Source organism: Schistocerca piceifrons, unplaced genomic scaffold (assembly GCF_021461385.2).
Source record: "Schistocerca piceifrons isolate TAMUIC-IGC-003096 unplaced genomic scaffold, iqSchPice1.1 HiC_scaffold_1808, whole genome shotgun sequence".
In the NCBI taxonomy this organism is placed as follows: Eukaryota; Metazoa; Arthropoda; class Insecta; order Orthoptera; family Acrididae; genus Schistocerca; species Schistocerca piceifrons.
Window position 1 is genome coordinate 1,315,618 of NW_025727688.1, and position 25,708 is coordinate 1,341,325.

The following is a 25,708-nucleotide window of genomic DNA, read 5'->3' on the forward strand; positions in this document are numbered from 1 at the left end:
CTGAATTTTATACAAAGGGCACAATGCCGACTTAAGTACAAGCGGACTGATACTCTCACTTTCTATGATTTGAACCTCTCCTGTGAGTCCAGTTTTAGATTCCGATGCTACACCTTAGGTTTACTGTATACCATGGACCTTCATATTGAATAAGAAACACAGGAATTGCATCGGAATTGAATTCAAAAGCCACAATGATGACTTAAGTACAAGAGGACTGACACTCTAACTTTCTATGATTTGAACCTTTCCTGTGACTCCAGCTTTAGATACCGATGCTTCACTTCAGGTTTACTGTATCCCTTGGACCTTCTTATTCACGATGAAACCCAGAAATTGCATCCGAATTTAATACAAAAGGCACAATGCCGACTTAAGTTCAAGAGGACTGACACTCTTACTTTCTATGATTTGAATCTCTCCTGTGAGTCCAGTTTTAGATTCCGATGCTTCACTTCAGGTTTACTGTATCCCTTGGACCTTCTTATTGACGATGAAACACAGAAATTGCATCCGAATTTAATACAAAAGGCACAATGCCGACTTAAGTACAAGATTACTGACACTCTCACTTTCTATGATTTGAACCTCTCCTGTGAGCCCAGTTTTAGATTCCGATGCTTCACTTCAGGTGTACTGTATACCTTGCACCTTCTTATTGACGACGAAACACAGAAATTGCATCCGAATATTATACAAAAGGCACAATGCTGAGTTAAGTACAAGAGGACTGACACTCTAACTTTCTATGATTTGAACCTCTCCTGTGAGTCCAGCTTTAGATACCGATGCTTCACTTCCGGTTAGCTGCTTCCCTTGGACCTTCTTAATGACGATGAAACACAGAAATTTCATCCGAATTTAATACAAAAGGCACAATGCCGACTTAAGTTCAAGAGGACTGACACTCTTAATTTCTATGATTTGAATCTCTCCTGTGAGTCCAGTTTTAGATTCCGATGCTTCACTTCAGGTTTACTGTATCCCTTGGACCTTCTTATTGACGATGAAACACAGAAATTGCATCCGAATTTAATACAAATGACACAATGCCGACTTAAGTACAAGATTACTGACACTCTCACTTTCTATGATTTGAACCTCTCCTGTGAGCCCAGTTTTAGATTCCGATGCTTCACTTCAGGTGTACTGTATACCTTGCACCTTCTTATTGACGACGAAACACAGAAATTGCATCCGAATATTATACAAAAGGCACAATGCCGAGTTAAGTACAAGAGGACTGACACTCTAACTTTCTATGATTTGAACCTCTCCTGTGAGTCCAGCTTTAGATACCGATGCTTCACTTCCGGTTAGCTGTATCCCTTGGACCTTCTTAATGACGATGAAACACAGAAATTTCATCCGAATTTAATACAAAAGGCACAATGCCGCCTTAAGTACAAGAGGACTGACACTCTCACTTTCTACGATTTGAAACTCTCCTGTGAGTCGAGTTTTAGATTCCGATGCTTCCCTTCAGGTTTACTGTATACCTCGGACCTTCTTATTGAATATGAAACACAGGAATTGCATCGGAATTAAATTCAAAATAGGACAATGCCGACTTAGGTACAAGAGGACGGACACTCTAACTTTCTATGATTTGAACCTCTCCTGTGAGTCCAGTTTTAGATTCCGATGCTACACTTCAGGTATACTGTATACCATGGACCTTCTTATTGACGATGAAACACAGAAATTGCATCCGAATTTAATACAAAAGCCACAATGCCGACTTAAGTACAAGAGGACTGACATTCTAACTTTCTATGGTTCGAACCTGTCCTGTGAGTCCAGTTTTAGATTCCGATGCTACACTTCAGGTTTACTGTATACCATGGACCTTCTTATATACGATCGAGCACAAAAAATGCATCGGAATTAAATTCAAAAGGCACAATGCCGACTTAAGTACAAGAGGACTGACACTCTAACTTTCTATTATTTGAACCTCTCTTGTGGGTCCAGTTTTAGATTCCGATGCTTCGCTTCAAGTTTACTGTATCGCTTGGACCTTCTTATTGACGATGAAACAATGAAATTGAATCCGAATTTAATACAAAAGGCACAATGCCGACTTAAGTACACGAGAAGTGGCACTCTAACTTTCTATGATTTGAACCTCTCCTGTGAGTCTAGTTTTAGATTCCGATGCTTCACTTCAGGTTTACTGTATCCCTTGGACCTTCTTATTGACGATGAGACACAGAAATTGCATCCGAATTTAATACAAAAGGCACAATGCCGACTTAAGTAAAAAAGGACTGACACTCCCACATTCTATGATTTGAACCTCTCCTGTGAGTCCAGTTTTAGATTCCGATGCTACACTTCAGGTTTACTGTATACCATGGACCTTCGTATTGACGATGAAGCACAGAAAAAGCATCGGAATTAAATTCAAAAGGCACAATGCCGACTTAAGTAGGAGAGGACTGGCACTCTAACTTTCTATGATTTGAACCTGTCTTGTTTGTCCAGTTGTATATTCCGATGCTTCACTTCAGGTTTACTGTATCCCTTTGACCTTGTAATATTAGTAATTTTCGCCTCACAAACATTAATATACGCTCAATAGTAAACGCCTGATGGCCTAAAGTTATCGAAAAATTGTAAAGTAAAAGAAATGAATCATCGCATAGCAGCGACAGAATCTATTATTCTTTATCTTTGCCCTTCTTGCGCGGTGCCAGTAAATCTCTATGTACATGTATCGATTAATGGTATAAAAAAAGAATTCTGTTGTTTCAAGACAAATGAGGCTTTTCGCGCCTCACCTTTTTACTGTTTGTGTTCCATGAGAGGCGGACGCAGACTTGCTGCGTTCCACAACTGTATTTTATATTTGATGTGAAAATATTGAGTGAATATGCTAATTGTTATTTTTTCCAATCACAAAAGATGTAGTTTCTTGTAACTGATATCGAACAGACAGAATCAAGAGGACATTTTGACTGTTATGTATAAAGTATTTAACCACAATGGTCATCTATTGTAATTTAATATGAAAAGGTACGTAGCATTAAAAAAAACGTGTGTTAAAGATAAGTGTGCTCATTTTCGTAAATTAACCTTGATGAGTCCATCTCCTTATTTACTTAACTTAATTATTTTGTGTTACTTCATCATCAGAAATTACGATCACGCTGATGGGCCGAACGCAGCATGAGGCAGAAGGAACATTATCGTTTTCCTATTATTTCTGAACCAACTTTCTTTTTTAATTGTGTAGTGTTGCATTTCTTTTAAAGTCTATAAATCTTCTGGTCCCTTAGTGTTGATCCGGGTATGACTACATCGCGACTATAAAAATGCACAGAAATGATAATGTTTCTTCCGAGCGATCTCAAATATATACATATATATATCAATATGCTGCTCTTATTCAGGTATTTAATGGTCAACGTATGTTATTATAATAGTGTAATAAATCCCTGATTCTGTTGCCAAGTGGCCCACCAAAATATTCACTTTTTCGACATTAAAAAAAAGTAACAATTCTTTTTATTTTTTGTCCCCCAACAGCAACGCTACACTTGGCGCCCGAACAGGGACTTGATCAAAAAATCATTTCATGTATGTGTTTAAAAAATTTTCTTTGCTTGTTCTAATAACTGTTTCATTTTTTCATGTGGATGCAATTCAACCGAGAAAGAGAAGTGGGAAAACCTTTTAATTAATTCAGAAGAACGATTGATGAAATTACCAAAAAACGCGAGTATCCAGCTGTATCATTATCAAGACAGCCATAGTAAGTCAAATTTTTATACGCAGTAGCCAAGCTTTCGTAGTGACGTAGCATCTTTCGAGTTGATCAGAACGTAAACCTGTCTTTCCTTGCCTTGAAACAGCTTTATTTCAATTTGTCCATAGTCGATTCCTATGTAGTTAAATTCAGTGAAAGTGTAACATTGTTGTCAGTGCATAAAAAAATTACGATATGGCGGATAACTACGCTCAAAACTGGTAAAACGTGTGATATTTCATTTGTTTGTAATTAGTAGGAACCATCTTGTCTTCTTGGCGTAAATGAACGTCAGTTGTTACACAGAGATAAAATTTTATCTTAGGTCCCAGTAAGCCATAGCACTACGTCACAGACAAACGACTGACGGCAGTGACAAACAATATCTGTAGCATTTTTACGTTTGACAAATAATTCATGAACATGGCTGACGGTAAACAGCCGACACAAACAAAACCAGACGACAGCGGTGATGCGAATGGACCTCACTATCCATTACGATCACGCGCGATAGGTACACGAGCGGAGGCAGAAGCAGCCTCGACCGAAGTTTTAGAAGCTGGTCCTAGTGTGCAAACTATTCCCGCTTTTGAAAAAAATGACTTGGCTGCAATGATCGAAGCAATAATGGAACGCAAGTTCGAAAGTCAAAGACAGAGAGAGGCGCAAAGACAGGAACGTGAAAAGCAGGAAAAATTAGATGAAAAGGCCCGCGAAGAAAAAGAGAAGGCCGAAAGACGGCATAATAAAAATCAGGTCCTTACAAATCTGTGCAACTCAGTAAAAGAAGTCATAAATTCAGTAAAAACAGAAATAAATTCGGTAAAAACAGACATAAATTCAGTAAAAACAGATCTGCAAACGGAGATAAATGACCTAAATACACGGTTAAATTCGGTAAAGGCCGAACTAAAGGCAGACATAACAGCTGATTTAAATACCCTGTTGGGTAATGTCCAAAGCCAAATCAGCAGTCAGATCACGATCATGAGGCTAGAAATTGACACACAAGTAGAGTCAAAAATAGAGGATATTTCAAAACGGTTAGATGAAAAAATCGAAGCAGCCAAGGGAGAGATAAATTCAAAAGTGATAGAATATCAAAAACAAGCTGCGACCTTAAAAGAAGATTATACTGCAATCTCTGATGAGGTCAAAGGAGTTAAAACCGCAGTAGACACGATCGAGAATGTTGTTGATGATCTTTCGAAACAGATTGAGACTCTTAATGTAGAGGACCAAATAAAGAATACTGTTAAGGCACATGCTGAAGCATTGTCTGATCACTACCAAGAGTGGATTAAAAACAAAGACGGATTCATAGAAAACAAGGTCAAGAACGAACTCAGGGAAACTGTCAAAAACATGACCTTTGAAATATTGGCAGCCCCTGGAAAAACAGGAGACACAGTGAGGTCAGAATTAGGCCAGATAAGACGAACGTTAGCTCAAGATTTACCTGAATGGCGTCAACAGATAGTTGATGAAGTTCGTACACTAAAATGTCAAGTTGAAAATTCCCCACCTCCCGTGTCAGGAAACTGGAATAATTCACCACGAAGTAATGAACAACAGCAGGTACATTACCGTTCACTATTTGATAACGCTCAAACTCATAGTTCTATAGAAGCACAAGTTAACCCGACTACCAGCCCATCCATTTTTGTCAGTTTGATGCAGGAGGAAAGCGTGATCAAACATCGTATTTTTCCGACCTTTCACCCACAGAAAAGAGAAATTCATCCTATAGTGTTCCTCCGAAATTTTTCAGGAATTTTCCCGAGTAGCTGGAGTGACCGCCAGCGAATTCAATTCGTTAGTGGATTTATCGTAGGCGATGCTGCCTTATAGGGAACCGAAATGGTCGACTCTTGTAAAAGTTACAAAGAGTTTGAACAGATGTTTTTAGCTAAATTCTGGAGTTCTGGTGTGCAGCAGCGCCTGAGAAAAGAGGTTTACAACGCCGAAGTGTTTAACAGTAAGCGCGGTAGTTTGAGAAGATATTTTGAAAAGTATTTAGCGAAAATCAAGTTCTGGGATTCGCCGATCACCGCCAAAGACGTTATTATGATTCTAAAAACTAAGCTACCGATTGCGATCAGAGAAAAGTTAGTAAACGTGTCTGAGGACGATACGGACACTTTCCTATCTGTGTTAGACTCGTTAGATCTGATTTACGAGGACGCTAGATTTGATGTTGGCAACGCCCACTTCAGTGCAGGCAGCCAGCACAATACAGAATACGTAGGCAACAATGGTGGCCGAGCGAAAGCGCGTCACAGCGACAACCAGTACCAACCCCACAACGGTTTCAAAAATAAACACACTACGTACTCCAACAGCAAATACAAAAATAAGTACAATAACGGCCAGAGATACAATCCAATATATAATTCGTCACCACCTCAGTACGAAAATGCACATTATAACACACAGCCCCAGCAATATGGAAACACGCAACCGATCAACGGGAATTATCAAAACGATCAGTCTTACGATTCAAATCGACAGTGGAAAAGAAATAAATGGCATAATCAAGGTGAAGACCAATGTACACCTTTCACTAACGGTTACAATCAACACAAGCCACAGCAAAATACTGTTCAGCCACAAGCGAACGGACCTTCGGGAACTCTGAAGCCTAAACGCCCGCATAATACGCAAATTTATTATGCGCAAGCGAATACGCCAGGACAACAAGATCCGTTTCCAACCGAGTGCGTACCACAAAACCAACACCAGTTCCAGACGGAAGAAACATTAAGAAATATAAATCAGCAGGAAAGTAAGCGTCGAGCGGAAAATTAAAAGCAGCACCTTTGAGCCTCCTAGAGGATGCTGCAGGTTTGAATGGGGGCACCCTGTCACTTAGTCCACACGAAATTAAAGCAATTAGGTATGACAAAGAGACAAACTTACGGGATGATCTAGTAGCAGACACTGAGACGAGAGACAATGATGACGTATGGGACGAACAAGTTCAAGCTTCCATAAGGGTATCAATTGCCAACATACCTGTAACAGCTATTGTAGATACAGGAGCTAATATAAATGTCTTATCTTTATGTTTATTTAAGCAAATATCCTCTGTATGCAAAGTTTTATCACTTCCAATTCAAGGTTGCACCATATCGGGAGCAATTGGTCCACTAACACAACGTGTAAATCTTCAGACTCAGCTTCAAATCCAGATAGAGTCTATTTCAGTAACGTGCATTTTTCTTATTGTTAAAAACCTATCAGTGCCATGTATCCTGAGTATGGAATTCTTGAGGCAGACGAAAGCTAAAATTGACATCGAGTGTGGAATCTGTACTCTAGTAGCGAGCCAGCAACAAGTAACTGTAAATTTGTTAAGAAGTAAGGTGAAGACAAACTTTGGGGTGCTTCAAACAGCAGTACGGCCATGGACTAAAAGACAACAGTACAGTCAGACAGAAGACATGACAGATCTTGAAAGTGTTAATGACGATGAGTATAAAGACCTAATTCCCGGTCAGAATGAATTATACGGTAAAGCTAGTGAGTCCATTGAATTATCCAAACAACAGAAGAATGAGCTTTACAATTTGTTAACGGATTACGTTCAAGTATTTTCTAAGAAACCTGGACTAATAAAAGGCTTTGAATATCGAATGGATGTCCTGCCCCATTCAACCTACTGTAGAACAAGCTATTCCATTCCATATGCGAGACGCGAAGCTGTCAAGTGTGAGATCAAGAAAATGTTACGCTGGAATGTGATAGAAGTATCTCATTCACCTTATTCGAGTCCTTTATTGTCTGTGCTAAAATCAGATGGTACCGTAAGGCTAGTCCTAGATGCAAGATTAATCAATAAAATTATAGTACCCATAAGAACGAGACCAGAGGCTCTTGAAGAGCATCTGCAGAAGTTTCATGGAGTTAAGTATTTGAGTACCCTTGATTTGAAAAGCAGTTACTGGCAAGTAAAACTTGCGCAGGAGTCTAGGAAGTACACTGCGTTTATATTTGCAGGTAGATCTTACCATTTCAAAGTTGTACCGTTTGGACTAAATGTGAGTTCCGGAATTTTTATTTCTGCCCTTGACTATGTACTAGGTCCTGAACTTTTAGATGAGGTAACAGTCTATGTGGATGACGTTCTTGTAGCATCGAAAAATTGGGAAGATCATGTGGCCCTTCTGCAAAAGATATTTCATCGATTCAGAGAGTATGGTGTTACAGCAAATCTTAAGAAATCCAAGTTTGGAAAAAGTGAAATTAAATTTTTAGGACACATCATCACCCCTGAAGGAATTAAACCCGACCCGGAAAAATTGTCTGCTATAAAAAACTTTCCAACCCCTGTTACAAAAAGGCAACTGAGAGGATTTATCGGTCTTACGTCATTTTTTAGACGTTTTGTTCCCAATCAGGTATTGTACAATCCCGCTCTTCACAACCTTTTAAAAAAGAATTCACATTGGAATTGGACGCCGGAATGCCAAGGCGGATTTAAGAAAATTAAAGACAGTCTGGTTAACAGTAACATTCTCCATCATCCTCAGATGGATAAGGAATTTTGTATTACTGCAGACGCTTCCTTTGTGGGTATCGGCGCTTGTCTTTTCCAGATTCAATTAGTAAATGGACACGAGCAAATCCAAGTGATTAGCTTTGCGAGTCGAGTGTTATCAGAGTGTGAGAAGTCTTATTCGGTTACGGAGTTGGAGGCACCTGCCGTAATATGGGCTTTTAGGCGATTTAACTATTATATCTATGGAAGAAAAATTAAAGTCTATTCAGACCATCAAGCCTTATCATTCCTCCTTACATGCAAGTTGCAACACCCTCGTCTTACTCGATGGTGCTTATTCCTGCAGGAATATGACTTTGACATTGTATACATAAAAGGTAAAGATAATGTTATAGCAGACGCACTTTCTCACTCACCTGAGGGCTTACTAGAGACCAGCGAACTGGTGGAACAAATGTCTAATTATAAAGTCTTGTTAATGAAAGATCCAATTCACAGAAAGTATTTTCTTCAGTTATGTAGGCAGATTCAGATTCTTCAAAATACAGATCCAAAATGGAAAAAGGTTATACAAATTCTTCACGAAAATCCAGCCCACAAGTTGTCCGAGTTTTATAAAGTTCATAACCAAGTGCTATTTCATAAGACGTCTGAGTCATCTGAGAGGTGGTGTGTTTGCATCCCTCGAAATTTCATTGAACATCTTCTGTGGTACACTCACATTTCATGGGGTCACTACGGACCAGAAAAATGTAAAAGGAAAATCTCGACTTACTGTTATGTTCCGAATCTACACCAGAGAATTCATAAATTATTGAGAAACTGTGTCATCTGTCAAAAGGCAAAATCCTTAAACATTTCCACTTCAATTCCACTAAATCCAATAGTTGCTGAAAGGCCAAACCAGCTTCTTAGTATTGATTTAACAGGTCCACTACCCACCGGTAGGGGAGGCGCTAAATACTTAGTAGCAATCCTGGACAATTTTTCTAAGCACATAAGACTGTACGCAGTAAAATCTTCTTGTGCAAATCCAATAATTCGTCGCATTGAAAATGATTATTTCCCACGATTCGGGGTTCCAGAATCAATTTTGTCTGATAATGCTTCAAATTTCACATCACGCCCGTGGCGTGCATTTCTTGCTCGCCATGGAATCAAACAAATTTTGATATCCCTGTTTCGACCGCAATCGAATCCGACAGAAAGAATCTTCAAAGAATTTAACAGATTTATAAGGACGTACATTCCGAATAAGCAATCTAAGTGGGTAGACTTCGTAACACCATTCGAACAGATTGTAAACCACCTTCCTCATCTGTCGACCGGATTCACGCCACATGAGTTAATGTCAAGATCAAAAGAGAGGAATGAATGGATAGACCCCCTTCCAAAGTTACAAGACAACGAATTGGACCTAGACGCAAAAATCAGGCAAGATCTCATATCATTGACAACGTATGCTAACCTCCGAAAAAAGGCATTTGATAAGAAGGTAAACAGAGTTATAGATTTCAAAGAAGGAGAAAAGGTATTAGTCAGTACTCACTTTAAACCATCCCTGTTGTTAAAGAAGAATCGTAAGTGGCAACACATTTATGAAGGTCCCTTTGTGATAATGAGGAAACCACACATTGGTAGCTATTTGTTATCTGACCCTGCCACGAATAAAATCAAAGGATTGTTCCACCATCAAGATTTAAGAAAATTTTATAACGCCAGGAATTAAGTAAATTTAAGCTGTAAGAAAATTCTAAGGTATTGGAGATCAGGATTAACCAATGAGTAACAAGAACGGAACTGAACTGACTACGGACGTTAACCGGTGCTGAAAGGAAACCTTATGTATCAAAACAACGTGTCTGGAAAATAAAATATAGAATAAGTTGCAGACAAGTATTGACATGAATAATCTTTATGTAAACAGGACGACATGTCCTAGAGGTGATTTTCAATTTTAGTTATAAGTTAGTATGTAAGGAAAATGATGTACTCGAGAGGTATTAATTAGCCCCGAGGTACTAAAATGAGGAAAGAGGAAGGAGCGAATAATGCACTTCTCTCGCTAAATAGTAATTTGAGAATGAGCAGGAAGGAGCGAATAATGCACTTCTCTCCCTAAATAGTAATATGAAAATGATGATTATATGTGCTTAGTATTAGTAAGTGAAATTTAATCGAGGACAAATTAATTACCTGTTTTAAAAGGAAATACTTAAACGTCCAGAGAAAAGAGGAAAGTTGTGAGAAAGATTCGATTCCATGAGGTTATTCCCTATTTTCAAAGGTGACGTAAATAAGGCACCACCTGTTAGCGTAAAACAGTCGGTAGATTTAACTTGTAAATTCCAGCACAGTGCTGTGCCAGCGATAAAATAACATCTCTTTGAAGTGAACAGATACCTAGGATTAAGCATGAACAGATTGATAACGCAGTGCAATTGCTCTAACAAAGGCCTGACGTTAACCTTAAGTAAAAGCGTGATGGAATAAAAAGGAAGTTTATTATATAACGCAAAGTAAGATGAGTCCAGACTATAAACAAGCTGAGTAAAAGAACATATGAGTAACATGGTTTATTATGCCAACTTCACGGTACTATTGAGCATTAGCGATACTGCAAATTCACAAGCTAGCAGCACATAGAATAAGGATCTCGCCCAAGCTTCACAGGTAGCGACAGCAGAAAAAAACAACACTCTAGTGAGAGGCTTATATATACAAATGATAATTAATACCCAAATGCGTAATGCATAAACTTGACTTAGTCTAAGAAATGAGCAAAGAGTAGTAAGCAAGCTGCAGCAAGATACATATTAGATATACATGCTTGAAGTGATAGATTTTATTTTAAGTGTGCACTGCAATATTTATTGTTTTCTCTGTGATTATGTGATTATTGAATCCCTTTCCTAAGTGCAAATCCTTTAAGATCCTTGATCCTATCCACTCCTCAGGATCAAATTGTAAAGATGCACGTGTGCTTGGGAAGTGAGGCACTACATATAAAAATGTGTAGGTTCGCGACGCGCAAATTGCTTTTGTAATGCGCAATGTAAATTAAATTTTCGACCTGGTAGAGGAGTAATTTAAATTCTGTCGACGATCAGCGAGTAGACCCGCTTTTTCCACCTTTTTTTTTTTCGACTGTTTGTATTTCTACACGAAACTCAGAGGCGGAATTGCTATTTTCAAATCTGTGCTCGAACTTTCTTTATGTACAAGCACATACGAGAAAAACTTTTGACACTAAATAAGACGAGCACTAAAAAAAAAAAAAAAGTATTGGTCCTACAAAATGAATAAGCAAGCGTGATAAAGATTACTATGAATGAAATTAATTTGTAAAGGAGATTGGAATGGATTCGGTCAAAGAAAAAGGCCTCATAATAGCCTACCTGTGACCGTAGGCTTAAATAAAAAAAAAAGACTAATTGAGAAACAATTGTTTTGATTCAAAGTGGTCAATTAAATTATTTATCGATTTAAATGAACTCTTGTAAATATTACTATGTAAATCAACTTGTAAACACCGTGTGATGTTATGACGCGAGAATTTCTTTTAATACACCGTTCACGCAGACGCTCACCGCAGTGCAAGTGAAGTTTTAAAGTTCGACGATTGTCAGTGGCAGTATTCTACTGCACCATATGTGTGAAAATTTCGTTGATGTGTGCAGTGTGTAATAATCAGTGTCATTCCACACATGCAGTTGCAGCGGTAACTACCACTTACCTGTGAATCCGTAACTGGATAGTGGACAGGAAGTGATGTGAGGCAGTTTCGGTGGCAGAAGCTCCCTCCAGCAATCTAAAAAGCACAAAGCCACGATCCGCCGAACAAAAGCGACGCACGGCACCTCAAGCACGAAATCAACGCTCTGCAAGAAAGTTCCGGTCACGTGCGCGCGCACAGACTGAATTTCAAGATTGCTCGCAACAGTGGAGGCGGACAGCCACACGTGACGAAATAATGTAAACGTTCAACCGACAACACAGTTGCTGTGCGCTACATTCTGTAGCAAAAACATTCACACCCAGTACTGAAAACATTTTGTATGTATCATAAACCTTCCGAGAGACTCTAAGATAGAGAAGTTAACGTAATTATTATAATGACTGATTGTACACAGAGACAAGTCACAAGGTCACCTCTGAACACTGTTGAAATGTAAACCTTGACGAGAGGTCACGATACGAATGAAAATAAGCACACGAAAATACGTCAAAGGATCCGATCCTTCCTATATCCCATCCCACATGTATATAAAATTAGTTTTGTAAGCTATTCTAATATAAGATATTTTATCTGTTTCATATGTGAAATAATTCGGAGAGCCACACTCGAGCCCTGAAAATGAAAGATATGGACTTCCTTGTCGAAGCCATCACCAGTGGCCGCTCTACAATCCAAGTCTATCATAAATAGTGTATGTGCGACGAAAATAAATGTATAATTAAGTGCGACAACGGACAAGGTAATCAATCGACAAGACGATGACAATATAATGAATACTGTCAAAACAGAAAGTTGTGTACCAGTTGTGATAGTCAAATTACTTTTGCAACGATGAAAAATGAAGTGTGACTCTATTTCCTTATAAATTTTGTAAATATGTGTACTTATAGCCTTAATTTTAAGAATCACCAAGAAAGACTGAATCCATGCAAACACTGATAGAAAACAGAACAAATTCACAATGATCCACCGTCAGTAATTACAAATTGAAACGTTAATTCTTTTACTATGGAATTAATATGAAATGAAACTTTTAATAACCTGTGTGTTACACCCAAAAATCACAAATATTCCAATGGGCATGAGGATGAAAGTAATACCTTCGGTATTCCTTCCCTCCTCATGGGAGGCAGTGTAATATTAGTAATTTTCACCTCACAAACATTAATATACGCTCAATAGTAAACGCCTGATGGCCTAAAGTTATCGAAAAATTGTAAAGTAAAAGAAATGAATCATCGCATAGCAGCGACAGAATTTATTATTCTTTATCTTTGCCCTTCTTGCGCGGTGCCAGTAAATCTCTATGTACATGTATCGATTAATGGTATAAAAAAAGAATTCTGTTGTTTCAAGACAAATGAGGCTTTTCGCGCCTCACCTCTTTACTGTTTGTGTTCCATGAGAGGCGGACGCAGACTTGCTGCGTTCCACAACTGTATTTTATATTTGATGTGAAAATATTGAGTGAATATGCTAATTGTTATTTTTTCCAATCACAAAAGATGTAGTTTCTTGTAACTGATATCGAACAGACAGAATCAAGAGGACATTTTGACTGTTATGTATAAAGTATTTTACCACAATGGTCATCTATTGTAATTTAATATGAAAAGGTACGTAGCATTAAAAAAAACGTGTGTTAAAGATAAGTGTGCTTATTTTCGTAAATTAACCTTGATGAGTCCATCTCCTTATTTACTTAACTTAATTATTTTGTGTTACTTCATCATCAGAAATTACGATCACGCTGATGGGCCGAACGCAGCATGAGGCAGAAGGAACATTATCGTTTTCCTATTATTTCTGAACCAACTTTCTTTTTTAATTGTGTAGTGTTGCATTTCTTTTAAAGTCTATAAATCTTCTGGTCCCTTAGTGTTGATCCGGGTATGACTACATCGCGACTATAAAAATGCACAGAAATGATAATGTTTCTTCCGAGCGATCTCAAATATATATATATATATATATATATATATATATATATCAATATGCTGCTCTTATTCAGATATTTAATGGTCAACGTATGTTATTATAATAGTGTAATAAATCCCTGATTCTGTTGCCAAGTGGCCCACCAAAATATTCACTTTTTCGACATTAAAAAAAAGTAACAATTCTTTTTATTTTTTGTCCCCCAAGAGCAACGCTACAACCTTCTTATTGACGATGAAACACAGAAATTGCATCCGAATTTAATAAAAAAGGCACAATGACGACTTAACTGCAGGAGGACTGACATTCTAACTTTCTATGATTTGAACCTCTCCTGTGAGTCTAGTTTTAGATTCCGGTGCTTCACTTCAGGTTTACTGTATCCCTTGGACCTTCTTATTGACGATACGACACAGAAATTGCATCTGAATTTAATACAAAAGGCACAATGCCGACTTAAGTAAAAAAGGACTGACACTCTCACTTTCTATGGTTTGAACCTCTCCTGTGAGTCCAGTTCCAGATTAAGATGCTTCACTTCCGGTCAACTGTATCCCTTGGACATTCTTAATGACGACGAAACACAGAAATTGCATCCGAATATTATACAAAAGGCACAATGCCGAGTTAAGTACAAGAGGACTGACACTCTAACTATCTATGATTTGAACCTCCAATGTGAGTCCAGTTTTAGATACAGATGCTTCACTTGAGGTTTACTGTATCCCTAGGACCTTCTTATTGACGATGAGACACAGAAATTGCATCCGAATTTAATACAAAAGTCACAATGCCGACTTAAGTATAAAAGGACTGACACCCTCACTTTCTATGGTTTGAACCTCTCCTGTGAGTCCAGTTCCAGATTAAGATGCTTCACTTCCGGTCAACTGTATCCCTTGGACCTTCTTAATGACGACGAAACACAGAAATTGCATCCGAATACTATACAAAAGGCACAATGCCGAGTTAAGTACAAGAGGACTGACACTCTAACTTTCTATGATTTGAACCTCTCCTGTGTGTCCAGTTTTAGATTCCGGTGCTTCACTTCAGGTTTAGTGTATACCTTGGACCTTCTTATTGACGATGAAACACAGAAATTTCATCGGAATAAAATTCAAAGTAGCACAATGCCGACTTAAGTACAAGAGGACGGACACTCTAACTTTCTATGATTTGTACCTCTCCTGTGAGTCCAGTTTTAGATTCCGACTCTACACTTCAGGTTTACTGTATACCATGGACCTTCTTATTGACGATGAAGCACAGAAAATGCATCGGAATTAAATTCAAAAGGCACAATGCCGACTTAAGTAGAAGAGGACTGACACTCTAACTTTCTATGATTTGAACCTCTGCTGTGAGTCCTGTGATTCCGATGCTTCACTTCAGGTTTACTGCATACCTTGGACCTTCGTATTCACGATGAAACACAGAAATCGCATCGGAAATAAATTCAAAAGGCACAATGCCGAGTTAAGTACAAGAGGACTGACACTCTAACTTTCTATAATTTGAACCTCTCTTGTGAGTCCAGCTTTAGATATCGATGCTTCACTTCAGGTTTACTGTATCCCATGGACCTTCTTATTGACGATGAAACACAGAAATTGCATCCGAATTTAATACAAAAGGCACAATGCCGGCTTAAGTACAAGAGGACTGACACTCTAACTTTCTATGATTTGAACCTCTAATGTGAACCCAGGTTCAGATTCACATGCTTCACTTCAGGTTTACTGTATCCCTTGGACCTTCTTTTTGACGATGAAGCACCGAAATTGCATCGGAATTAAATTCAAATGGCACAATGCCGACTTAAGTACAAGAATAATGACACTATAACTTTCTATGATTTGAACCTCTCCTGTGAGTCCAGTTTTAGGTACTGATGCTTCACTTCAGGTTTACTGTACCCCTTGGACCTTCTTATTGACGATGAAACACAGAAATTGCATCCGAATTTAATACAAAAGGCACAATACCGACTTAAGTACAAGAGGACTGACACTCTCGCTTTCTACGATTTGAACCTCTCCTGTGAGTCCAGTTTTAGATTCCGATGTTTCACTTCAGGTTTACTGTATACCTCGGACCTTCTTATTGAATATGAAGCACAGGAATTGCATCGGAAATGAATTCAAAAGCCACAATGCCGACTTAAGTACAAGAGGATTGACACTCTAACTTTCTATGATATGAACCTCTCCTGTGAGTCCAGTTTTAGATGCCGATGTTACACTTCAGGTATACTGTATACAATGGACCTTCTTATTGACGATGAAGCACAGAAATTGCATCGGAGTTAAATTCAAAATGCACAATGCAGACTTGTGTACGAGAGGACTGAGACTCTAACTTTCTATGATTTGAAATTCTCCTGTGTGTCCAGTTTTAGATTCCGATTCTTCACTTCAGGTTTAGTGTATACCTTGGACCTACTTATTGACGATGAAACACAGAAATTGCATCGGAATTAAATTCAAAATAGCACAATGCCGACTTAAGTACAAGAGGACGGACACTCTAACTTACTATGATTTGAACCTCTCCTGTGAGTCCAGTTTTAGATTCCGATGCTACACTTCAGGTTTACTGTATACCATGACCTTCTTATTGACGATGAAGCACAGAAAATGCATCGGAATTAAGTTCGAAAGGCACAATGCCGACTTAAGTAGAAGAAGACTGACACTCTAACTTTCTATGATGTGAACCTGTCTTGTTTGTCCAGTTGTAGATTCCGATGCTTCACTTCAGGTTTACTGTATCCCTTGGTCCTTCTTATTGACGATGAAACACAGAAATTGCACCGAATTTAATACAAAAGGCACAATGCCGACTTAAGTACAGGAGGACTGACACTCTAACTTAATACGATTTGAACTTCTCCTGTGAGTCTAGTTTTAGATTCTGATGCTTCACTTCAGGTTTACTGTATCCCTTGGACCTTCTTATTGACGATGAGTCACAGAAATTGCATCCGAACTTAATACAAAAGGCACAATGCCGACTTAAGTAAAAAAGGACTGACACACACACTTTCTATGATTTCAACCTCTCCTGTGAGTCCAGTTTTAGGTTCCGATGCTTCACTTCAGGTTTACTGTATACCTTGGACCTTCTTATTGACGTTGAATCACAGATATTGCTTCGGAAATAAATTCAAAATAACAAAATGCCGGCTCAAGTACAAGAGGACGGACACTCTAACTTTCTATGATTTGAACCTCTCCTGTGAGTCCAGTTTTAGATTCCGATGCTACACTTCAGGTTTACTGTATACCATGGACCTTCTTATTGACGACGAAACACAGAAATTGCATCCGAATTTAATACAAAAGGCACAATGAAGACTTAAGTACAGGAAGACTGACACTCTAACTTTCTATGATTTCAACCTCTCCTGTGAGTCCAGTTTTAGGTTCCGATGCTTCACTTCAGGTTTACTGTATACCTTGGACCTTCTTATTGACGCTGAAACACAGATATTGCAACGGAAATAAATTCAAAATAACAAAATGCCGGCTCAAGTACAAGAGGACGGACACTCTAACTTTCTATGATTTGAACCTCTCCTGTGAGTCCAGTTTTAGATGCCGATGTTACACTTCAGGTTTACTGTGTACCATGGGCCTTCTTATTGACGATGAAGCACAGAAATTGAATCGGAATTAAATTCAAAAATCACAATGCCGACTTAAGTACAAGAGAACGGCGATTCTAACTTTCGATAATTTGAACCTCTCCTGTGAGTAGAATTTTAGATTCCGATGCTACACTTCGCGTCAACTGTATACCATGGACCTTCTTATTGTCGATGAAGCAGAGATATTGCATCTGAATTAAATTCAAAATTCACAATGCCGACTTAAGTAAAAGAGGACTGACACCTTAACTATCTGTAAATTGAACCTCTAATGTGAGTCCAGTTTTAGATTCCGATGCTTCACTTCAGGTTTACTGTATCCCTTGGACCTTCTTTTTGACGATGAAGCACCGAAATTGCATCGGAATTAAATTCAAAAGGCACAATGCCGACTGAAGTACAAGAGGAATGACACTCTAGCTTTCTATGCTTTGAAACTCTCCTGTGAGTTCAGTTTTGGATTCCGATGCTTCACTTCAGGCTTACTGTATTCCTTGGATCTTCTTATTGACGATGAAACACAGAAATTTCATCCGAATTTGATACAAAAGGCACAATGACGACTTAAGTACAAGTGGACTGACACTCTCGCTTTCTACGATTTGAACCTCTCCTGTGAGTCGAGTTTTAGATTCCGATGCTTCACTTCAGGTTTACTGTATATCTCGGACCTTCTTATTCAATATCAAACACAGGAGTTCCATCGGAATTGATTTCAAAAGCCACAATGCCGACTTAAGTACAAGAGGATTGCACTCTAACTTACTATGATGTGAACCCCTCCTGTGAGTCAAGTTATAGATGCCGAAGTTACACATCAGGTTTACAGTATACCATGGTCCTTCTTATTGACGATGACGCACGGCAATTGCATCGGAATCAAATTCAAAAGGCACAATGCCGACTTGAGTACAAGAGGACTGAGACTCAAACTTTCTATTATTTGAACCTCTCATGTGAGTCCAGTTTTAGATTCCGATTCTTCACTTCAGGTTTACTGTATACCTTGGACCTTCTTATTGACGATGAAACACAGAAATTTCATCGGGATTAAATTCCAAATAGCACTATGCCGACTTAAGTACAAGAGGACGGACACTCTAACTTTCTATGATTTGAACCTCTCCTCTGAGTCCAGTATTAGATTCCGATGCTACACTTCAGGTTTACTGCATACCATGGACCATCTTATTGACGATGAAGCACAGAAAATGCATCGGAATGAAATACAAAATGGCACAATGCCGACTTAAGTATAAGAGGAAGGACACTCTAACTTTCTATGATTTGAACCTCTCCTGTTGTCCAGTTTTTTTTCTGATGCTTCACTTCAGGTTTACTGCATCCCTTGGACCTTCTTATTGACGATGAAACACAGAAATTGCATCCGAATTTAATACAAAACGCACAATGCCGACTTAAGTTCCAGAGGACTGACACTCTCACTTTCTATGATTTGAACGTCTCCTGTGAGTCCAGTTTTAATTTCCGATGCATCACTTCAGGTATACTGTATACCTTGGACCTTCTTATTGACAATGAAACACAGAAATTGCATCCGAATTTAATACAAAAGGCACAATGCCGACTTAAGTACAAGAGGACTGACACTCTAACTTTCTATGATTTTAACCTCCCCTGTGAGTCGAGATTTAGATTCCGATGCTTCACTTCAGGTTTACTGTATACCTCGGACCATCTTATTAAATATGAAACACAGGAATTGCATCGGAATTGAATTCAAAAGCCACAATGCCGACTTAAGTACAAGAGGACTGACACTCTAACTTTCAATGATATGAACACCTCCTGTAAGTCCTGTTTTAGATTCTGATACTTCACTTCAGTTTTACTGTTTCCCTTGGACCTTCTTATTGACGATGAAACTCAGCAATTTCATTCAAATTTAATACAAAAGGCACAATGCCGACTAAAGTACAAGAGGACTGACACTCTAACTTTCTATGATTTGAACATCTCCTGTGAGTCCAGTTTTAGATTCCGATGCTTCACTTCAGGTTTACTGTATCCCTTGGACCTTCTTATTGACGGTGAAACACAGAAATTGTATCCGAATTTTATACAAAAGGCACAATGCCGACTTACGTACAAGAGGACGGACACTTTAACTTTCTATGATTTGAACCTCTCCTGTGAGTCCAGTTATAGATTCCGATGCTTCACGTCAGGTTTATTGTATCCCGTGGACCTTCTTATTGACGATGAAACACAGGAATTTCATCGGAATTAAATTCAAAAGCCACAATGCCGACTTAAGTACAAGAGGACTGACACTTTAACTTTCTATGATTTGAACCTCTCCTGTGAGTCCAGTATTAGATGCCGATGTTACACTTCAGGTTTACTATGTACCATGGACCATCTTATTTACGATGAAGCACAGAAATTGCATCGGAATTAAAATCAAAAATCACAATGCCGACTTAAGTACAAGAGAACGGTGATTCTAACTTTCTATAATTTGAACCACTCCTGTGAGTAGAGTTTTAGATTCCGATGCTACACTTCGCGTTAACTGGATACCATGGACTTTCTTATTGACGATGAAGAACAGATATTGCATCTGAATTAAATTCGAAAGGCACAATGCCGACATAAGTAGAAGAGGACTGACACTCTAACTTTCTATGATTTGAACCTCTCCTGTGAGTCCAGTTTTAGATTCCGATGCTTCACTTCAGATTTACTGTATCCCTTGGACCCTCTTATTGACGATGAAACACAGAAATTGCATCCGAATTTAATACAAAAGGCACAATGACGACTTAAGTACAGGAGGACTGACACTCTAGCTTTCTATGATTTGAACCTTTCCTGTGAGTCCAGTTTTAGATTCCGATCCTTCACTTCAGGTTTACTGTATCCCTTGGACCTTCGTATTGACGATGAAACATAGTAATTGAATCCGAATTTAATACAAAAGGCAGAATGCCGACTTAAGTAAAAGAGGACTGACACTCTCACTTTCTATGATTTGAACCTCTCCTGTGAGTCCAGTTTTAGATTCCCATACTTCACTTCAGGTTAGCTGTATCCCTTGGACCTTCTTATTGACGATGAAACTCAGCAATTTCATTCGAATTTAATACAAAAGGCACAATGCCGACTAAAGTACAAGAGGACTGACACTCTAACTTTCTATGATTTGAACCTCTCCTGTGAGTCCAGTTTTAGATTACGAAGCATCACTGCAGGTTTACTGTATCATTTGGACCCTCTTATTGACGATGAAACACAGAAATTACTTCCGAATTTAATACAAAAGTCCCAATGCCGACTTAAGTACCAGCGGACTGACGCTCTAACTTACTATGATTTGAACCTCTCCTGTGAGTCCAGTTATAGATTCCGATGCTTCACGTCAGGTTTATTGTATCCCGTGGACCTTCTTATTGACGATGAAACACAGAAATTGCATCCGAATTTAATACAAAAGGCACAAAGCCGACTTAAGCACAAGAGGACTGACACTCTAAGTTTCTATGATTTGAACCTCTCCTGTGAGTCAAGTTTTAGATTCCGATGCTTCACTTCAGGTTTTCTGTATACCTTGTACCTTCTTATTGACGATGAAACACAGGAATTTCATCGGAATTAAATTCAAAAGCCACAATGCCGACTTAAGTACAAGAGGAGTGACACTTTAACTTTCTATGATTTGAACCTCTCCTGTGAGTCCAGTTTTAGATGCCGATGTTACACTTCAGGTTTACTGTGTACCATGGACCTTCTTATTGACGATGAAGCACAGAAGTTGCATCGGAATTAAATTCAAAAATCACAATGCCGACTTAAGTACAAGAGAACGGCGATTCTAACTTTCGATAATTTGAACCTCTCCTGTGAGTAGAATTTTAGATTCCGATCCTACACTTCGCGTTAACTGTATACCATGTACCTTCTTATTGTCGATGAAGCAGAGATATTGCATCTGAATTAAATTCAAAATTAACAATGCCGACTTAAGTAAAAGAGGACTGACACCTTAACTATCTATAAATTGAACCTCTAATGTGAGTCCAGTTTTAGATTCCGATGCTTCACTTCAGGTTTACTGTATCCCTTGGACCTTCTTTTTGACGATGAAGCACCGAAATTGCATCGGAATTAAATTCAAAAGGCACAATGCCGACTGAAGTACAAGAGGAATGACACTCTAGCTTTCTATGCTTTGAAACTCTCCTGTGAGTGCTGTTTTGGATTCCGATGCTTCACTTCAGGCTTACTGTATTCCTTGGATCTTCTTATTGACGATGAAACACAGAAATTTCATCCGAAATTGATACAAAAGGTACAATGACGACTTAAGTACAAGAGGACTGACACTCTCGCTTTCTACGATTTGAACCTCTCCTGTGAGTCGAGTTTTAGATTCCGATGCTTCACTTCAGGTTTACTGTATACCTCGGACCTTCTTATTCAATATCAAACACAGGAATTCCATCGGAATTGATTTCAAAAGCCACAATGCCGACTTAAGTACAAGAGGATTGCACTCTAACTTTCTATGATATGAACCCCTCCTGTGAGTCAAGTTATAGATGCCGATGTTACACATCAGGTTTACAGTATACCATGGTCCTTCTTATTGACGATGACGCACGGCAATTGCATCGGAATCAAATTCAAAAGGCACAATGCCGACTTGAGTACAAGAGGACTGAGACTCAAACTTTCTATTATTTGAACCTCTCATGTGAGTCCAGTTTTAGAATCCGATTCTTCACTTCAGGTTTACTGTATACCTTGGACCTTCTTATTGACGATGAAACACAGAAATTTCATCGGGATTAAATTCCAAATAGCACTATGCCGACTTAAGTACAAGAGGACGGACACTCTAACATTCTATGATTTGAACCTCTCCTGTGAGTCCAGTATTAGATTCCGATGCTACACTTCAGGTTTACTGCATACCATGGACCTTCTTATTGTCGATGAAGCACAGAAAATGCATCGGAATGAATTACTAAATGGCACAATTCCGACTTAAGTACAAGAGGAAGGACACTCTAACTTTCTATGATTTGAACCTCTCCTGTGGGTCCAGTTTTTTTTCCGACGCTTCACTTCAGGTATACTGTATACCTTGGACATTCTTATTGACAATGAAACACAGAAATTGCATCCGAATTTAATACAAAAGGCACAATGCCGACTTAAGTAAAAGAGGACTGACACCTTAACTATCTATAAAATGAACCTCTAATGTGAGTCCAGCTTTAGATTCCGATGCTTCACTTCAGGTTTACTGTATCCCTTGGACCATCTTTTTGACGATGAAGCACCGAAATTGCATCGGAATTAAATTCAAAAGGCACAATGCCGACTGAAGTACAAGAGGAATGACACTCTAGCTTTCTATGCTTTGAACATCTCCTGTGAGTCCAGTTATGGATTCCGATGCTTCACTTTAGGCTTACTGTATCCCTAGGATCTTCTTATTGACGATGAAACACAGAAATTGCATCCGAATTTAATACAAAAGCACAATGATGACTTAAGTTTAAGAGGACTGACACTCTCGCTTTCTACGATTTGAACCTCTCCTGTGAGTCGAGTTTTAGACTCCATTGCTTCACTTCAGGTTTACTGTATACCTCGGACCTTCTTATTGAATATGAAACACAGGAATTGCATCGGAATTGAATTTAAAAGCCACAATGCCGACTTAATTACAAGAGGATTGGCACTCTAATTTTTCTATGATATGAAACTCTCCTGTGAGTCCAGTTTTAGATGCCGATGTTACACTTCAGGTTTACTTTATACCATGGAACTTCTTATTGATGATGAAGCACAGAAATTGCATCGCAATTAAATTCAAAAGGCACAATGACGACTTGAGTACAAAAGGACTGAGACTCTAACTTTCTAAGATTTGAACCTCTCCTGTGAGTCCAGTTTTACATTCCGATGCTTCACTTCGGTTTACTGTATACCTTGGACCTTGTTATTGACGATGAAGCACAGAAAATGCATCGGAATTAACTTCAAATGGCACAATGCCGACTTAAGTAGAAGAGGACTGACACTCTAACTTTCTATGATTTGAACCTCTCCTGTGAGTCCAGTTTTAGATTCCGATGCTTCACTTCAAATTTACTGTATCCCTTGGACCCTCTTATTGACGATGAAACACAGAAATTGCATCCGAATTTAATACAAAAGGAACAATGCCGTCTTAAGTACAGGAGGACTGACACTCTAACTTTCTATGATTTGAGCCTCTCGTGTGAGTCCAGTTTTAGATTCCGATCCTTCACTTCAGGTTTACTGTATCCCTTGGACCTTCGTATTGACGATGAAACATAGAAATTGAATCCGAATTTAATACAAAAGGCACAATGCCGACTTAAGTACAAGAGGACTGTCACTCTTGCTATCTATGATTTGAACCTCTCCTGTGAGTCGAGTTTTAGATGCCGATGTTACACATCAGGTTTACAGTATACCTTGGTCCTTCGTATTGAAGATGACGCACGGCAATGGCATCGGAATCAAATTCAAAAGGCACAATGCAGACTTGAGTACAAGAGGACTGAGACTCAAACTTTCTATTATTTGAACCTCTCATGTGAGTCCAGTTTTCGATTCCGATTCTTCACTTCAGGTTTACTGTATACCTTGGACCTTCTTATTGACGATGAAACACAGAAATTTCATCGGGATTAAATTCCAAATAGCACTATGCCGACTTAAGTACAAGAGGACGGACACCCTAACTTTCTATGATTTGAACCTCTCCTGTGAGTCCAGTTTTAGATTACGAAGCATCACTGCAGGTTTACTGTATCATTTGGACCCTCTTATTGACGATGAAACACAGAAATTACTTCCGAATTTAATACAAAAGTCCCAATGCCGACTTAAGTACCAGCGGACTGACGCTCTAACTTACTATGATTTGAACCTCTCCTGTGAGTCCAGTTATAGATTCCGATGCTTCACGTCAGGTTTATTGTATCCCGTGGACCTTCTTATTGACGATGAAACACAGAAATTGCATCCGAATTTAATACAAAAGGCACAAAGCCGACTTAAGCACAAGAGGACTGACACTCTAAGTTTCTATGATTTGAACCTCTCCTGTGAGTCAAGTTTTAGATTCCGATGCTTCACTTCAGGTTTTCTGTATACCTTGTACCTTCTTATTGACGATGAAACACAGGAATTTCATCGGAATTAAATTCAAAAGCCACAATGCCGACTAAAGTACAAGAGGAGTGACACTTTAACTTTCTATGATTTGAACCTCTCCTGTGAGTCCAGTTTTAGATGCCGATGTTACACTTCAGGTTTACTGTGTACCATGGACCTTCTTATTGACGATGAAGCACAGAAATTGCATCGGAATTAAATTCAAAAATCACAATGCCGACTTAAGTACAAGAGAACGGCGATTCTAACTTTCGATAATTTGAACCTCTCCTGTGAGTAGAATTTTAGATTCCGATGCTACACTTCGCGTTAACTGTATACCATGTACCTTCTTATTGTCGATGAAGCAGAGATATTGCATCTGAATTAAATTCAAAATTAACAATGCCGACTTAAGTAAAAGAGGACTGACACCTTAACTATCTATAAATTGAACCTCTAATGTGAGTCCAGTTTTAGATTCCGATGCTTCACTTCAGGTTTACTGTATCCCTTGGACCTTCTTTTTGACGATGAAGCACCGAAATTGCATCGGAATTAAATTGAAAAGGCACAATGCCGACTGAAGTGCAAGAGGAATGACACTCTAGCTTTCTATGCTTTGAAACTCTCCTGTGAGTGCTGTTTTGGATTCCGATGCTTCACTTCAGGCTTACTGTATTCCTTGGATCTTCTTATTGACGATGAAACACAGAAATTTCATCCGAAATTGATACAAAAGGTACAATGACGACTTAAGTACAAGAGGACTGACACTCTCGCTTTCTACGATTTGAACCTCTCCTGTGAGTCGAGTTTTAGATTCCGATGCTTCACTTCAGGTTTACTGTATACCTCGGACCTTCTTATTCAATATCAAACACAGGAATTCCATCGGAATTGATTTCAAAAGCCACAATGCCGACTTAAGTACAAGAGGATTGCACTCTAACTTTCTATGATATG

The 25,708-nt window shown here is 38.7% G+C and overlaps 1 protein-coding gene across 1 annotated transcript in view; it reads left to right on the top strand.

Annotated features, from left to right (window-relative positions):
• LOC124740721 overlaps window positions 1-10,259 on the top strand; it is a 166,861-nt gene extending 156,602 nt beyond the window's left edge. Inside the window, exons 4-5 of the mRNA XM_047248631.1 lie at window positions 9,094-9,385; window positions 10,180-10,259. Of these exons, the coding sequence (XP_047104587.1) occupies window positions 9,094-9,385; window positions 10,180-10,259 (372 nt within the window). The remainder of the gene's footprint in view (window positions 1-9,093; window positions 9,386-10,179) is intronic.
• Window positions 10,260-25,708: the final 15,449 nt, after the last annotated feature.